At 47.5% G+C, this 17,490-nt stretch overlaps 1 protein-coding gene across 1 annotated transcript in view; it reads left to right on the forward strand.

Moving 5' to 3' along the window:
* The first annotated feature begins 3,458 nt into the window (after positions 1–3,458).
* LOC137324056 (cyclic nucleotide-binding domain-containing protein 2-like) overlaps positions 3,459–17,490 on the forward strand; it is a 57,147-nt gene continuing 43,115 nt past the window's right edge. Inside the window, exons 1-2 of the mRNA XM_067988226.1 lie at positions 3,459–3,641; positions 7,472–7,507. Coding sequence (XP_067844327.1) covers positions 3,558–3,641; positions 7,472–7,507 — 120 coding nt within the window. The 5' untranslated portion in view covers positions 3,459–3,557. The remainder of the gene's footprint in view (positions 3,642–7,471; positions 7,508–17,490) is intronic.

Below are 17,490 nucleotides of genomic sequence, written 5' to 3' on the forward strand. Positions count from 1 at the left end.
TTGATTTTGGTCTTTACAGTGTCCAGTCTGTGGCTATGGTGTGCAATAAAATATTTAAACCAAAAACCTACCAGACACATTGTGAGTAATAAACACGTTACTGATACCTGCATGTGTTTGTGTATTGGAATTATACAATAATGAAGGGTTACAGTTAGACCATAAGAGATAGGAGCAGGAGTAGACCATTCGGCCCCTGGAGCCTGCTCCGTCATTTAATGAGATCATGGCTGATCTGATTTTTACCTCAACTCCACTTTCCTGCCCTTTCCTCATATCCTTAGACAAATTTTTGATCAGCAAGGGAGTCAAACTCCGCCTTGAATGTATTCAATAACTCAGCCTCCACAGCTTTTTGGGGTAAAAAATTCCAAAGATTCACCACCCTCTGGGAGAAGAAATTCCTCCTCATTTCCATCTTAAACGACCCCCTTATTCTGAAACTATGCCCCCTAGTTTTAGATTCACCATGAGGGGTAACATCCTCTCAGCATATACCCTATTCAGTCCCCTCAGAATCTTGTATGTTTCAATAAGATCTCCCCTCATTCTTCTAAAATCCAGTAAGTATAGACCGAACCTGTTCAATCTTTCCTCATAAGACAACCCTTCCATACCCGGAATCAACCTAGTGAACCTTCTCTGAACTGCCTCCAATGCAAGTATATCCTTCCTTAAGTAAGGGCACCAGAACTGTACACAGTACTCCAGGTGTGGTCTCACCAGCACCCTGTACAGTTGTAGCATGACTTCCCTGCTTTTATTCTCCATCTCCCTAGAAATAAAGGCCAATATTCCATTTTCCTTCTGGATTACCTGCGGCACCTGTATGTTGACTTTTTGTGTTTCATGTACGAGGATACCCAGATCCCTCTGTACCGCAGCATTTTGTAGTATTTCTCCATTCAAATAATATTTTGCTGCTTTATTTTTCCTCCCAAAGTGGATGACTTCACATTTTCCCACATTATATTCCATCTGCCAAATTTTTGCCCATTCGCTTAACCTGTCAATATCCCTTTGCAGACACTTTGTGTCCTCATCGCAACTTGCTTTTCCACCTATCTTTGTATCATCAGCAAATTTGGCCACAAGACATTCTGTTCCTTCATCCAAGTCATTGATATATATTGTAAATAGTTGAGGCCCCAGCACTGATCCTGCGGCACCCCACTAGTTACAGATTGCCATTTTGAAAATGACGCTCTTATCCGACTCTTTTCTGTTAGCCAATCCTCTATCCATGCCAGTATATTACCCCCAACACCATGAGTTGGAAGGAAAGACAGGTGAATTGGAAAATGTGCAGCTACAGTAAGTGAAGGTTTAGGATGAGATATTAGTGATCATTAGTCTATAAACAACAGATTAATATGAACTATAATTATTGTGAGTTAAGTGTATATGACAGCATACTGCAGTTTGTGTACCCAAAACTTTTAGCCCGAGTTAAGGAACATGGGAACAGGAGTAGTCCATTCAGCCCTGCAAGCCTATTCCGCCATACAATTAGATCATTGCCGATCTGTATCTTATCTCCATTTACCTGCCTTGGTTCCATAACCCCTTTTGCTCATGCCTAACAAAAATCTATCAATCTCAAGTTTTAAAATTTTCAATTAACCCCCAGCCTCAACAGCTTATTGGGGGAAGAGAGTTCCAGATTTCCACTACCCTTTGTGTGAAGAAGTGTTTCCTGACATCACCCCTGAAGGGCCTAGCTCTAATTTTAAGGTTTTGGACTCGCCCACCAGAGGAAATAGTTTCCCTCTATCTACTCTATCAAATACTTTAATCATCTTAAAACACCTCAATTAGATCACCCCATAATCTATACTCCAGGGAATACAAAACTGGTCTAGGCAATGTACAAGCATAGTCTATGCAAGGGGTTGTGATCAAAAGAAAACTTGACCAAGACAATGAATCTGGGTTCATTATTTGTCAGTTGAAATTTAATAATTTTGTAATATCTTACTCTTAAGAAATTAATTGTTTTGTAAACTTTCACTGCAAAGGTCAGGATTTTCCTCTTTCTAATTTAATTCCAGTTATATATATATATATCCAGTTGAGGGAACTGCGGATTGTCATAAGTGAAGTTTGTGACAACCTGCCCATTTCATTGGTCCATTATGTCTGCGCTTGTGTCGTATAGCGGATGTGTTAAAGATGAGAAGCAGTACATGTTGGACGACCAATGCATTGATTGAGATAAGTTTATTTTCCCATCTCTGCTGAGTTTTTGAACTCGACTGCAGCGAAAAGAGGAACTGAGCAGAGATCAGGTCCCTTCCTTTGAGAGGGACTAAAAATCACAGTGAGTCATCCCTTGACCATTCTTGCATCCCTCCTAGCAGCAGCCTTGACTATTATTGAAGTTCTGTCCCTGCTTGTTCATGTAGGCCATAGCTGTGCAAGGCCTCAGCAATGAGAAAGTAAGTTTTAAAAACCAAGCAAGTAGGGGAAAAAAGCTGGGAGGAGAGCACCACTGTAGCAACTCCATGAAATTCAGGGTGCAGGAAGGCTGACACAACTATTGTAAGCTGGGTTAAACTTGTACAGCACATCAGCTGCTATATAGGTTAATAATGTAAATCCATCAAGCACTCCACAATAGTTTTAAAGTTTAAGAAGTTGGGTGATGGGACTCTTATGGTAGCAGATGTGCATCCAGCTCATGATGCTGGAGGATTTTCTTTTACAAGGAATCCCAATCTAAGCATAGAATGTCAGTGTGCAGATCTTTAATTGATCCCATTATATAGAGTTGATGGTGGTGGGATTGTGCGATAAGCCATGCTGCGGAGTGGTACAACATGGGTCTGGCCTTGTACCTGGGCTCCTTTTAAAATGCGTGAAGGAGAGAATATTTGCTGTTGGAAGAAAATTAACCATCTCAACATCCCAGACCCCTCGTGCACTGTGTAGCCTGCTCAAGAGCTCTAGAAACCTGGTAACAAATGGCCTACCTGAGAGCTGGAGCATACATTGGAGAAGGGCGAGTTGAGAATTTGAAGTTGGAGTTAAAGATGCAATGTTGAGTGAGAAATTTATTTATGATCTGGTGGTTTAATGGTTATTGCTCAATTTTTTGTGAAATGCCCCTTCCCCCAGGTAGCTCTGTTCCTGCACGCCCTTTAACGTTTTAACATTTAGTTTATATATGCTCCTCATTCTTCCTCCCAGAAGTCAGTTGCCTTATCTTGCTCCAATGTTTAGGTGCTTGTTATCTTGAACTTTCCAACTAATTTGGGAAGAGGTTGAAGGTGGTGGGGATCGAAACTCAACGAAGGGCGCAGTGAAGTTGAAAGGGCGAGATCTCAACTTTTCTGTCTAATGTGTTGGGCTGCCCCCGGGGGTCCCGAGTGGATTCCAAGGGAGGACCTAACGAATTCCAAGAGTTCTTCTCGGATTGAGGTCACCAGGCTGGGCGACGTTCGGTGGTTGTTCCGATTCCAAACGGCGGGCTACTTTTCGAAAGATGCCGCGCACAAACGAAGCGAGAAACTGGCCAAAAGTTTCACCGCACTGGGGAGAGAGATCCGCGGTAGGGAATGAGCGCCTCAGAGAGTATAGACTTCTCTAGGAAAAGCAGCGAAGAGTCCGACCTCCAAGACAAGGCGGAGTCACCAACACAAGTAACACAACTTTAATCATATACGTGGCCATGAATTTCATCTTGGTTGCAATCCATTAATTTTGAAAATTTGGTTTTGCTTCTAGCCCATCGTTTGTATCACTGTGATTTATCTGCTCATTAACTTCGAAAGTTATCAAAAGCTGCCAAACAACTTTTTTTAAAAAAGTCTTAGGCAGTCCCCCAAAAGCCTGATCATTGAATCACACAGCACAAATGGAGGACATTCGGCCTATCGTGCTTGTGCTGGCTCTTTGAAAGAGCCAGCCAATTAGTCCCATCCACCCATAGCGCTGCAAAAATTGGCCCCTGCAAGTATATATCCAACTCCCTTTTGAAAGTTACCATTGAATCTGCTTCCACCGCCCTTTCAGGCAGATAATCCAATGGCATTGGTTGACCAGTCACGTGACAGGTGAAGACTAGTAGCTGCCCAGGCTTTTGGTAGAGCCAACATTTCTTCACTGGTGTTAGAAAGGCAAAAAAAAACACACACAAGTACGGGAAATTCTGATGGGGAAATCCAAACGTTCAAGGCACAGAATTTTATTTTCCAGCAGGACCCAAAGACATACACCCCCCCCCCCCTGAAAATGGTGCACTCGGTTCACTTAAAACATTTTCAAACTTTATATTAATAGATTTCTTAATCTTAAAAAAAGGAAAAATAAAGTCAGTTGACTAACCAGACCACCACGTCCCTAAAAAGCCACCTCAGCAGTCACTTTCCCTTGCCCCAGTTCACGGAGCCATTCGAACCCCACAAATACATTTTCTCCTCCTCCATCCTTCCCAGTTCATGCTTACACTGACCCTCCCCCCCACCCCCTCCCGGCCATTCAACCTGGTGCACCTCTCCTCCTCCTCATACATGCTGCCAATGACTTGTCTTCCAGCTTGATTCAAGATGGTATTCTTTTTCCAACCCTTGTTCAGTCTAGCACGATTTACCCTTGCCAGTTCAGGTTGGCACTCTTTTTCCCCCTCGAACCCCTTCAGTTCAAACTGGCGTTCACCCTTCCCTATTTCCTTTCAGTTAATGTTGGAGCATTCCTTCCCTTCATTTCCCCCTTCTTGCACTTGGTTCTTGCTCCTTACCTAAGTCCTACACTATTTAGAAGCAATTCTGGTTGTTGCATACTGTAGGTTGGAATTCCTGTTCTCATGACTGGAACAACTTCAAATAGCAGCAGGACTCGTACGTTTTGGGGAGAGGGTTACTGGCCCATGCTGACCTTTGTCTCTGAACACGAGCGTACAGACCGAGTTCCCAGAATGCTGATCGCTCATGGATGGTTGGCATGTATGAATTTAGTGCATCTCTATTTTTCATAATGCCAACTTGGTATTTTTCAGGGTCGACTGAAGTAGTTAATGCAGCTGCTGGTCACAGTTCATGGGTATGAAAGCAAGACAAAGTATTGCTGCTGGATAGTTTAGTCTTTGCTTGTATATTTCCTTTGTTCTAGAACACAAGAACAGGAATAGGCCATTTGGCCCCTCGTGTCTGTTCCGTCATTCAATTAGATCACGGCTGATTTGTATCTTAACTCCATTTACCCACTTTGGTTCCGTTACCATTAATACCCTTACTGTACAAAAATCTATCAATCTCAGTTTTGAAATTTTCAATTGACCCCCAGCCTCAACAGCTTTTTGGAGGAAGAGAGTTCCAGATTTTCCACTACCCTTTGTGTGAAGAAGTGCTTCCTGACATCACCCCTGAGACTCCTGGCTCTAATTTTAAGGTTATGCCCCCTTGTTCTGGACTTTCCCACCAGAGGAAATAGTTTCTCTCTATCTACCGTATCAAATCCTGTAACCATTTTAAACACCTGAATTAGATCATCCCTTAATCTTCTATACTCAAGGGAATACAAGCCTCGTCTATGCAACCTGTCCTCATAATTTAACCGTTTGCTCCGTATCATCCCCTCCAAGGCCAATATATCCTTCCTGAGGTGCGGTGTTCAGAACCTAGTTTGTCTTCTCTATACTACCTCCACACCAATATACACCAAGTTACCCTCACCATTATTACCTTCCCTTCTCATCCCTACCCTCAGGAATCAGCTGGCCTCCCCAAATCCATTGGAAGAGGAGACCTGGAATTGTCTATACTGTGCATCCTGTTCTGAAAGCGCTTTTGCTTTACTGCTAATTAAAATCCAGTTTCAGGAGAGCGCTACTACACTGACCCCTGTGGACTGTGCTCTCCCATTCACATTGGACTCACCCATAGGGCCGTAACATCACTTGCACTAAACTACCTCCACACATTTACAATTGGCCTGAAAGGGAGCCACTGAATCTGACGGCAGCTAGCAAAACCTAGTGGCTCTCAGCCTTTACAGCTAGAACAACAAAGATAGTAAATAGTATAGAAAAGGTAGACCCAGAACAGGACATTAAACTAAACTGTGACAGTAAGTCAAGGGAGCAGATTGAAAACTAGTAAAAGGCAAATTTAGGAGTGATGTTAGGAAGTTCTTCACACAAAGAGACATCAGCCGATGAAATACACATCCTGTGGACTAATGGAGGCACAATCTTTTAAGAACAGTTAGGTACTGTGATGGAACTGTAGTGTCTTTGTCAATAGATGCAGTAAGCTGGGTCAAATGCCTTCCTCATCTATCATTGATCTTGTTAACAGAACATCTCCATATAAAAGATTTGCATCTAACTCCTGTTTTGTCCATCACCATTCAGACACCAATCTGTGTCATATTTGCTCCCAATTAGGTCAAATTTCATATTCATAAAACAGTAACAGATTACAATTGAAGAGATTGGGAGTGTGCCAATGAGTAATTACCTACCAATCAAAAATGGACAGTCAGCAAACAGCTACAGGTAGCAATGACAGAAGGGGGAACCAATGAAATTGGCTCCAAATACTTTCTGAAAATCTTGACTGCCATCTTGCTTTTTCTCAAAGGTGAGGAATTAATGCTGGAAATAAGATTTTTAACATAATAAACACATAAACAGGATTACATTTATCTTTTGTTTAAAATGTCTCCAATAAGGGGTTTGGTCCCTTCCTGAGAAGCCTGAGACTTGAGGTCAGAGCTGTCAGTTGAATGAAGAGACTAAACGAGGTAGCAGACCACAACTCCCAAAATGCACTCATGCCATTCTCTGCAAGCAAGCAATGCACTGCAGCTGCTAGAATGAATTTAAGGCTGCCTCCTTCGAGTCTAATGAACTCCACCATGTTTTGGAGCTGGGTGAGGGGAGCATATAAGACACCCATGATTTTATGTAAATTGTGTCTGGCAGAAGTACTGTAACAATGTGTTATAGGTGGTGCATCTCAAACTCAACACACTTTCCAGCCAAAGCCCCAGCACTCCCTGAAACTCTGAATCTTTATCAACTGGCTCCTCAAGGAATGCAAATCTCCTACTAGATTTATTCCTCTGAAGTGACATCCCAATCAGCAATTTTAATTGAGTGTGATGAAAAGATTGTCTTTACTCTTAATTCATTTTCAGGCTGTAGGTGTTGCTGGCATGGCCAGCATTCATTGCCCACCCCTAGTTGCCCTGAGAAAGCATGAGACATCCGAGTGGCTGAGATTTAATCAGTGTTGTATTCTGATGGTAAATAGACCGATGAAGAAAGGGATGGACGGGACCAGGAGGGACTGTTGCAGTCCACTTGATTGGTCCCAAGGTTCAAGAAATACACCTGTCTGCACTGCCAGCCCAGGCAATCTGCTCCCCATGTTCACCACCCGCTGGAATTAAATCTAAGTTATTTGTTCACCTTCACCTCTTCTAAGCTCTTTATTCAAAGCCTGTATTTTTATTCCTCTTTCCCCAGAATCCTGAGTCTGATCATGAAGAGGACAATCTTGATGTGAGTTACAGTGTTATCTATTTCTTTCTGTGATGTGTTTTAGAGTGAAAATATCGCCTCCAGAAGGAGTAACACTGTAGGATTATGGGCACGGTTAATAACAGGCACTTAATAACAGAGAGTTATAATGTCCCGTGTCCTCGATATACCAGTGCGGTGACATTAAATTTAAAACCAGCCACAGTCTAACCTCCACTTTGTGCTGTAATCAACATGGATTACAGGTGCTGAAGCAAAGCTGATGGGCTGGTTTTGCATTGTTTAGATTTGAACTGCTGCAGTACAATCTGTGGTCTGTTACCTGTCGAATGAATCCATTATAACCCTAATCCTAGGTTATTGAAAGCATGGGGAAGGGGCAGGGAGATTATAGAGAGTACTAAATTGTTTCATAGAAAATTTGTCTGAACTTCAGTCTGGTTTCCACCCTGCTACATCACCAACACCTCCCTGATCAAAATTACCAATAACATAGTTTTTGAATGTGTTCTTGTCTTCCTTGATCATTGCATCCACCTCCACCATCTCTCCTCTGTGGCCCACCTCCAATGTATCACCTGGTTCCACTCCTACCTGTCCCAACATAGCCACCACATCTCCTTCAATGGCTTTAAACTAAAAAAAGGAGGGGGGGGAAGAGGCAGGTGAGGGGAACTTTAGAAATCTAATGAGGAAAGTCAAGACAACAGAGCAGTGTAGTGAGTTGGGTAAAGATAAGCAAAGTGTGGCAGGACAGAGAGTTTACCAATAATAGAGCATCAACAAATAATGTCAAAGCAGGAAAAAATGGTTTAAAAAGTCAAAATTAAAGGCTCTTTATCTGAATGCACAGAGCATTCGTAATAAGAAAGATGAATTAGTTGCACAAATAGATTTAAATGGTTTGATCTAGTAGCCATTACAGAGACATGGTTGCAAAATGACCAGGCTTAGGAACTAAATATTCCGGGGTAGTTGACGTTTAGAAAAGACAGGCAGAATTGTAAAGGAGGGGGTGTATCCCTAACAATAAAGGATGACATAAGGACAGTGGTGAGAAAGGATCTTCTCTCGGAAGATCAGGGAATAGAATCAGTATGGGTGGAAAGAAATAACAAGGGGCAGAAAACACTGGTGGGAGTAGTTTATAAGCCCCCTAATAGTGGCAATACCGTTGGACAGATTAAATAATAGGAGCTTGTAACAAAGGTAATGCAGTAATGATGGGGGACTTTAATCTGCATATAGACTGGGCAAATTAAATTGGCAAAGGTAGTTTGCTGGACAAGCTCATGGAATGCATTCGAGATGGCTTCCTAGAGCAATACGTCATGGAACCAACCAGGGAACAGGCTATTTTAGACCTTGTATTATGTAATGAGACAGGGTTAGTTAGTAATCGCACAGTAAGGGATCCTCTGGGGAAGAGTGATCATAATATGATAGAATTTTACATTGAGTTTGAGAGTGACATACTTAACAAAGTTGACAGAAACTAGAGTCTTAAACTTGAATAAAGCCAATTACATAGGTATGAGGGGCGAGTTGGCTACGGTAGATTGGGAAACCAAATTAGAGGGTATGATGGTTGTAAAGCAATGGCAAACATTTAAAGAAATATTTCAATAGTCTCAACAAATATACATTCCATTGAGAAATAAAAACTCCACGAGAAAAGTGATCCATCCGTGGCTAACTAAAGAAGTTAAGTATAGTATTAGTTTGAAAGTGAGGCCTATAATGTGGCCAAGAAGAATAATAAGCCTGAGGATTGGGAGAGTTTTAGAAACCAGCAATGGTTTCGACCAAAAAATTGATAAAAAGGGAGAAAATAGAATATGAAAGTAAAGTAGCAATAAATATAAAAATGGATTGTAAGAGCTTCTACAAGTATGTAAAAAGGAAGAGAGCAGCAAAAGTAAACATTGGTTCCCTAGAGGCTGAGACAGGAGAAATTATAATGGGGAAATCAGGAAAAGGCAGATATGATAAACAAATATTTTATATCTGTCTTCACAGTAGAAGACACAAAAAACATACCAGAAATAGTGGGGAACCAAGGGGTAAATGAGAATGAGGAACTTAAAGTAATTAATATCAGTAGAGAAGAAGTACTTGAGAAACTAATGGGACTAAAGGCTGATAAATCACCTGGACTTGATGGCCCACATCCTAGGGTTCCAAAAGAGGTGGCTGCAGAGATAGTGGATGCATTGGTTATGATCTTCCAAAATTCCCTAGATTCTGTAACGGTCCCAGCGGATTGGAAGGTAGCAAATGTAACCCCGCTATTCAAGAAAGGAGGGGAGAGAGAAAACAGGGAACTACAGACCAGTTAGCCTGACATCAGTAGTAGGGAAAATGCTGGAATCCATTATTAAGGAAGTGGTAACAGGGCACTTAGAAAATCATAATATGATTAGGCAGAGTCAACATGGTTTTATGAAAGCAAAATCGTGTTTGATAAATTTATTAGAGTTTTTTGAGGATGTAACTAGCAGGGTAGATAAAGGGGAACCAGTGGATGTAGTATATTTGGATTTTCAAAAGGCATTCGATAAGGTGTCACATAAAAGGTTGTTACACAAGATGGGGCTCATGGGTTGGGGGTAACATATTAATATGGATAGAGGATTGGTTAACAGACAGGAAACAGAGAGTAGGGATAAACGGGTCATTTTCAGGTTGACAGGCTGTAACTAGTGGGGTGCCGCAAGGATCAGTGCTAGAACCTCAGCTATTTACAATCTATATTAATGACTTAGATGAGGGGACCAAGTGTAGTGTATCCAAGTTTGTGAAGAAACAAAGTTAGGTGGGAAAGTAAGCTGTGAGGAGGACACAAAGAGTGTGCAAAGGGATATAGGCAGGTTAAGTGAGTGGGCAAGAAGGTGGCAGATGGAGTCTAATGTGGGAAAATGTGAGGTTATTCACTTTGGCAGGAAGAATAGAAAAACAGAATATTTTTTAAATGGTGAGAAACTATTAAATGTTGTTGGCCAGAGAGACTTGGGTGTCCTGGTACAAGAAACACAAAAAGTTAGCATGCAGGTACAGCAAGCAATTAGGAAAGCAAATGGAATGTTGGCCTTTATTGCAAGGGGGTTGGAGTACAAGAGTAAGGAAGCCTTACAATTGTACAGGGCCTTGGTGAGACCTCACCTGGAGTACAGTGTACAGTTTTGGTCTCCTTATCTAAGGAAGGATATACTTGCCTTAGAGGCGGTGCAACGAAGATTCACTAGATTAATTCCTGGGATGAGAGGGTTGTCCTATGAGGAGAGATTGAGTAGAATGGGCCTATACTCTCTGGAGTTTAGAAGAATGAGAAGTGATCTCATTGAAACATATAAGATTCTGAGGGAGCTTGACAGGGTAGATGCTGAGAGGTTGTTTCCCATGGCTGGTGAGTCGAGAACTAGAGGGCATAGTCGCAGGATAAGGGATCGGCCATTTAAGACTGAGATGAGGAGGAATTTATTCACTCACAGGGTTGTGAATCTTTGGAATTCTCTAGCCCAGAGGGCTGTGGATGCTGAGTCGTTGAATATATTCAAGGCTGAGATAGGCATATTTCTGGACTCTAGGGGAATCAAGGGAAATGGGGATCGGACGGGAAAGTGGAGTTGAGGTCAAAGATCAGCCATGATCTGATTGAATGGGGGAGCAGGCTCGGGGGGCCATGTGGCCTACTCCTGCTCCTATTTCTTATGTTCTTATGTTCTGCTCCCACCCCCACCTCCCCACAAAGTCACGTCAGCAGTGCCCCAACATGCCATGCTGGGACCCCAACTATTCCTTCAAATAACTACTTCCCCTCAGCGACATCATCTGTCAGTTTCTTTATGTCTGCTGATGACACCCAGTTCTACCTCTCCATGAATACCGTCAATTCCATGACCATCTGACTGGTTGGAAACATTAAGTCATGGATGAGACAGAGCTTCCTCCAAATTAACATCAGCGGGACCACCAGCAGCTCCCGGCAGAAACTCTACACCATTGCTGCCAACTCCACCACCCTCCATAGCTGCTCATTCAGGCCAAACCCAACGGTCCACAACCTCATTGTCTTGTTTAGGCCCGAGCTGAGTTCCAAAATCCGCCCATGTCCACCTCTGCAACATCACCTGCATCTGACCTTCACTCACCCTTTGGCACCTCTCGGCTTGACTTTTTAAAAAATTCGTTCACGGGATGTGGGCGTCGCTGGCGAGGCCGGCATTTATTGCCCATCCCTAATTGCCCTTGAGAAGGTGGTGGTGAGCCGCCTTCTTGAACCACTGCAGTCCGTGTGGTGACGGTTCTCCCACAGTGCTGTTAGGAAGGGAGTTCCAGGATTTTGACCCAGCGACAATGAAGGAACGGCGATATATTTCCAAGTCGGGATGGTGTGTGACTTGGAGGGGAACGTGCAGGTGGTGTTGTTCCCATGTGCCTGCTGCCCTTGTCCTTCTAGGTGGTAGAGGTCGCAGGTTTTGGAGGTGCTGTTGAAGAAGCCTTGGCGAGTTGCTGCAGTACATCCTGTGGATGGTACACACTGCAGCCACAGTGCGCCGGTGGTGAAGGGAGTGAATGTTTAGGGTGGTGGATGGGGTGCCAATCAAGCGGGCTGCTTTATCTTGGATGGTGTCGAGCTTCTTGAGTGTTGTTGGAGCTGCACTTATCCAAGCAAGTGGAGAATATTCCATCACACTCCTGACTTGTGCCTTGTAGATGGTGGAAAGGCTTTGGAGAGTCAGGAGGTGAGTCACTCGCCGCAGAATACCCAGCCTCTGACCTGCTTTTGTAGCCACAGTATTTATATGGCTGGTCCAGTTACGTTTCTGGTCACTGGTGACCCCCAGGATGTTGATGGTGGGTGATTCGGCGATGGTAACGCTGTTGAATGTCAAGGGGAGGTGGTTAGACTCTCTCTTGTTGGAGATGGTCATTGCCTGGCACTTATCTGGCGCGAATGTTACTTGCCACTTATGAGCCCGAGCCTGGATGTTATCCAGGTCTTGCTGCATGCGGGCTCGGACTGCTTCATTATTTGAGGGGTTCATTATGCGAATGGAACTGAACACTGTGCAGTCATCAGCGAACATCCCCATTTCTGACCTTATGATGGAGGGAAGGTCATTGATGAAGCAGCTGAAGATGGTTGGGCCTAGGACACTGCCCTGAGGAACTCCTGCAGTAATGTCCTGGGGCTGAGATGATTGGCCTCCAACAATCACTACCATCTTCCTTTGTGCTAGGTATGACTCCAGCCACTGGAGAGTTTTCCCCCTGATTCCCATTGACTTCAATTTTACTAGGGCTCCTTGGTGCCACACTCGGTCAAATGCTGCCTTGATGTCAAGGGCAGTCACTCTCACCTCACCTCTGGAATTCAGCTCTTTTGTCCATGTTTGGACCAAGGCTGTAATGAGGTCTGGAGCCGAGTGGTCCTGGCGGAACCCAAACTGAGCATCGGTGAGCAGGTTATTGGTGAGTAAGTGCCGCTTGATAGCACTGTCGACGACACCTTCCATCACTTTGCTGATGATTGAGAGTAGACTGATGGGGCGGTAATTGGCCGGATTGGATTTGTCCTGCTTTTTGTGGACAGGACATACCTGGGCAATTTTCCACATTGTCGGGTAGATGCCAGTGTTGCAGCTGTACTGGAACAGCTTGGCTAGAGGCGCAGCTAGTTCTGGAGCACAAGTCTTCAGCACTACAGATGGGATGTTGTCGGGGCCCATAGCAGTGTCCTAGGCCCAACCATCTTCAGCTGCTTCATCAATGACCTTCCCTCCATCATAAGGTCAGAAATGGGGATGTTCGCTGATGACTGCACAGTGTTCAGTTCCATTCGCAACCCCTCAGATAATGAAGCAGTCCGAGCCTGCATGTAGCAAGACCTGGACAACATCCAGGCTTGGGCTCATAAGTGGCAAGTAACATTCGCGCCAGATAAGTGCCAGGCAATGACCATCTCCAACAAGAGAGAGTCTAACCACCTCCCCATGACATTCAACGGCATTACCATCGCCGAATCCCCCACCATCAACATCCTGGGGGTCACCATTGACCAGAAACTTAACTGGACCAGCCATATAAATACTGTGGCTACGAGAGCAGGTCAGAGGCTGGGTATTCTGCGGCGAGTGACTCACCTCCTGACTCCCCAAAGCCTTTCCACCATCTACAAGGCACAAGTCAGGAGTGTGATGGAATACTCTCCACTTGCCTGGATGAGTGCAGCTCCAACAACACTCAAGAAGCTCGACACCATCCAAGATAAAGCAGCCCGCTTGATTGGCACCCCATCCACCACCCTAAACATTCACTCCCTTCACCACCGGCGCACTGTGGCTGCAGTGTGCACCATCCACAGGATGCACTGCAGCAACTCGCCAAGGCTTCTTCGACAGCACCTCCCAAACCCGCGACCTCTACCACCTAGAAGGACAAGAGCAGCAGGCGCATGGGAACAACACCACCTGCACGTTCCCCTCCAAGTCACACACCATCCCGACTTGGAAATATATCGCTGTTCCTTCATTGTCGCTGGGTCAAAATCCTGGAACTCCCTTCCTAACAGCACTGTGGGAGAACCGTCACCACACGGACTGCAGCGGTTCAAGAAGGCGGCTCACCACCACCTTCTCGAGGGCAATTAGGGATGGGCAATAAATGCTGGCCTCGCCAGCGACGCCCACATCCCGTGAACGAATAAAAGAAAAGCCTTTGCTGTATCCAGTGCACTCAGCCGTTTCTTGATATCACGTGGAGTGAATCGAATTGGCCGAAGACTGGCTTCCGTGACAGTGGGGATATCGGGAGGAGGCCGAGATGGATCATCCACTCGGCACTTCTGGCTGAAGATGGTTGCAAACGCTTCAGCCTTGTCTTTTGCACTCACGTGCTGGACTCCGCCATCATTGAGGATGGGGATGTTTGCAGAGCCTCCTCCTCCCGTTAGTTGTTTAATTGTCCACCACCATTCACGACTGGATGTGGCAGGACTGCAGAGCTTTGATCTGATCCGTTGGTTGTGGAATCGCTTCGCTCTGTCTATAGCATGTTGCTTCCGCTGTTTAGCATGCATGTAGTCCTGAATTGTAGCTTCACCAGGTTGGCACCTCATTTTTAGGTACGCCTGATGCTGCTCCTGTCATGCTCTTCTACACTCCTCATTGAACCAGGGTTGATCCCCTGGCTTGTTGGTAATGGTAGAGTGAGGAATATGCCGGGCCATGAGGTTACAGATTGTGCTGGAATACAATTCTGCTGCTGCTGATGGCCCACAGCGCCTCATGGATGCCCAGTTTTGAGCTGCTAGATCTGTTCTGAATCTATCCCATTTAGCACGGTGGTAATGCCACACAACACATTGGATGGTGTCCTCAGTGCAAAGACGGGACTTCATCTCCACGAGGACTGTGCGGTGGTCACTCCTACCAATACTGTCATGGACAGATGCATTTGCAACAGGTAGATTGGTGAGGACGAGGTCAAGTAAGTTTTTCCCTCGTGTTGGTTCGCTCACCACCTGCCGCAGGCCCAGTCTGGCAGCTATGTCCTTCAGGACTTGGCCAGCTCGTTCAGTAGTGGTGCTACCGAGCCACTCTCGGTGATGGACATTGAAGTCCCCCACCCAGAGTACATTTTGTGCCCTTGCTACCCTCAGTGCTTCCTCCAAGTGGTGCTCAACATGGAGGAGGACTGATTCATCAGCTGAGGGAGGACGGTAGGTGGTAATCAGCAGGAGGTTTCCTTGCCCATGTTTGACCTGATGCCATGAGATTTCATGGGGTCCAGAGTCAATGTTGAGGACTCCCAGGGCCACTCCCTCCTGACTGTATATCACTGTACCGCCACCTCTGGTGGGTCTGTCCTGCCGGTGGGACAGGACATACCCAGGGATGGTGATGGAAGAGTCTGGGACTTCATCAATGATGCCCTCGCTGACCTCTTTTGTTGCACCCTGCACAAACTCAAACTTTTCCAAAACCTTGCTGCCTGCAATCTATCCCACACTGAATCCCGCTCCCTGTCCTGCCCGTTCCACTCCCTGTCATGCCTGTCCCACCTGACCTGCTCCCTGTCACGCCTGTCCCACCTGACCCGCTCCCTGTCACATTTGTTGCAATCCCTGTCATGCCTGTCGCATTACCTGTCACATCTATGCTGCTCCCTGTCACACCTGTCCCGCTCCCTGTCACACCTGTCCCGCTCCCTGTCGCCCCTGCCCCGCTCCCTGTCGCCCCTGCCCCGCTCCCTGTCACGCCTGTCCCGCTCCCTGTCGCCCCTGCCCCGCTCCCTGTCACGCCTGTCCCGCTCCCTGTCGCCCCTGCCCCGCTCCCTGTCGCCCCTGCCCCGCTCCCTGTCACGCCTGTCCCGCTCCCTGTCACGCCTGTCCCGCTCCCTGTCGCCCCTGCCCCGCTCCCTGTCACGCCTGTCCCGCTCCCTGTCACGCCTGTCCCGCTCCCTGTCACCCCTGTCCCGCTCCCTGTCACCCCTGTCCCGCTCCCTGTCACCCCTGTCCCGCTCCCTGTCACGCCTGTCCCGCTCCCTGTCACCCCTGTCCCGCTCCTTGTCACCCCTGCCCCGCTCCCTGTCACCCCTGTCCCGCTCCCTGTCACCCCTGCCCCGCTCCCTGTCACCCCTGTCCCGCTCCTTGTCACCCCTGCCCCGCTCCCTGTTACCCCTGCCCCGCTCCCTGTCACCCCTGCCCCGCTCCCTGTCACGCCTGTCCCGCTCCCTGTCACCCCTGCCCCACTCCCTGTCACGCCTGTCCCGCTCCCTGTCGCCTCTGTCCCGCTCCCTGTCACCCCTGCCCCGCTCCCTGTCACCCCTGTCCCGCTCCCTGTCACCCCTGCCCCGCTCCCTGTCACCCCTGCCCCGCTCCCTGTCACCCCTGTCCCGCTCCCTGTCACCCCTGTCCCGCTCCCTGTCGCCCCTGTCCCACTCCCTGTCGCCCCTGTCCCATTCCCTGTTGCCCCTGTCCCGCTCCCTGTCGCCCCTGTCCCGCTCCCTGTCACCCCTGTCCCGCTCCCTATTGCCCCTGTCCCCTTCCCTGTCACCCCTGTCCCGCTCCCTATTGCCCCTGTCCCGCTCCCTGTCACCCCTGTCCCGCTCCCTATTGCCCCTGTCCCCTTCCCTGTCACCCCTGTCCCGCTCCCGGTCGCCCCTGCCCCGCTCCCTGTCACGCCTGTCCCGCTCCCTGTCGCCCCTGCCCCGCTCCCTGTCGCCCCTGCCCCGCTCCCTGTCACGCCTGTCCCGCTCCCTGTCACGCCTGTCCCGCTCCCTGTCGCCCCTGCCCCGCTCCCTGTCACCCCTGTCCCGCTCCCTGTCACCCATGTCCCGCTCCCTGTCACCCCTGTCCCGCTCCCTGTCACCCCTGTCCCACTCCCTGTCACCCCTGTCCCACTCCCTGTCACCCCTGTCCCACTCCCTGTCACCCCTGTCCGGCTCCCTGTCGTCTCTGTCCTGTTCCCTATCCCGCTCCCTGTCACGCCTGTCGTGCTCCCTTACATTTGTGGCATTCCCTGTCATGTCTGCTGCATTACCTGACACATCTATGCTGCTCCCTGTCCCGCCTGTCCCGCTCCCTGTCGCCGCTGACCCGCACCCTGCCACACTCCCTGTCACACCTGTCGTGCTCCCTGTCACGTTTATCCCGCTCCCTGTCACGTCTATCCCGCTCCCTGTCACGTCTATCCTGCTCCCTGTCATACCTGTCACGCCTGTCATGCTCCCTGTCACGCCTGTCGCCATTTACAAAATCCTCCATGGCTTTGCCCTCACCATACCATCTGCAACCACCTCCAGGGCACACTCTTCTGACTCTGGTCTTTGCATCCGGCCTCCCCCCGCGCCCCCCACCCCTCGTTCTACCATGGCTGGCAGAGCCTTCAACCATCTGGACCCTGCTGTCTGGTATCATGCAAACGGCAGTGAAATCAGCTCAGAAATCAGTTACAGTCTGGCTGCTGCCTGGCATGTGTGACGGAAGTGGATTGAAGGCG

Source organism: Heptranchias perlo, chromosome 7 (genome assembly GCF_035084215.1).
Source record: "Heptranchias perlo isolate sHepPer1 chromosome 7, sHepPer1.hap1, whole genome shotgun sequence".
NCBI lineage: Eukaryota > Metazoa > Chordata > Chondrichthyes > Hexanchiformes > Hexanchidae > Heptranchias > Heptranchias perlo.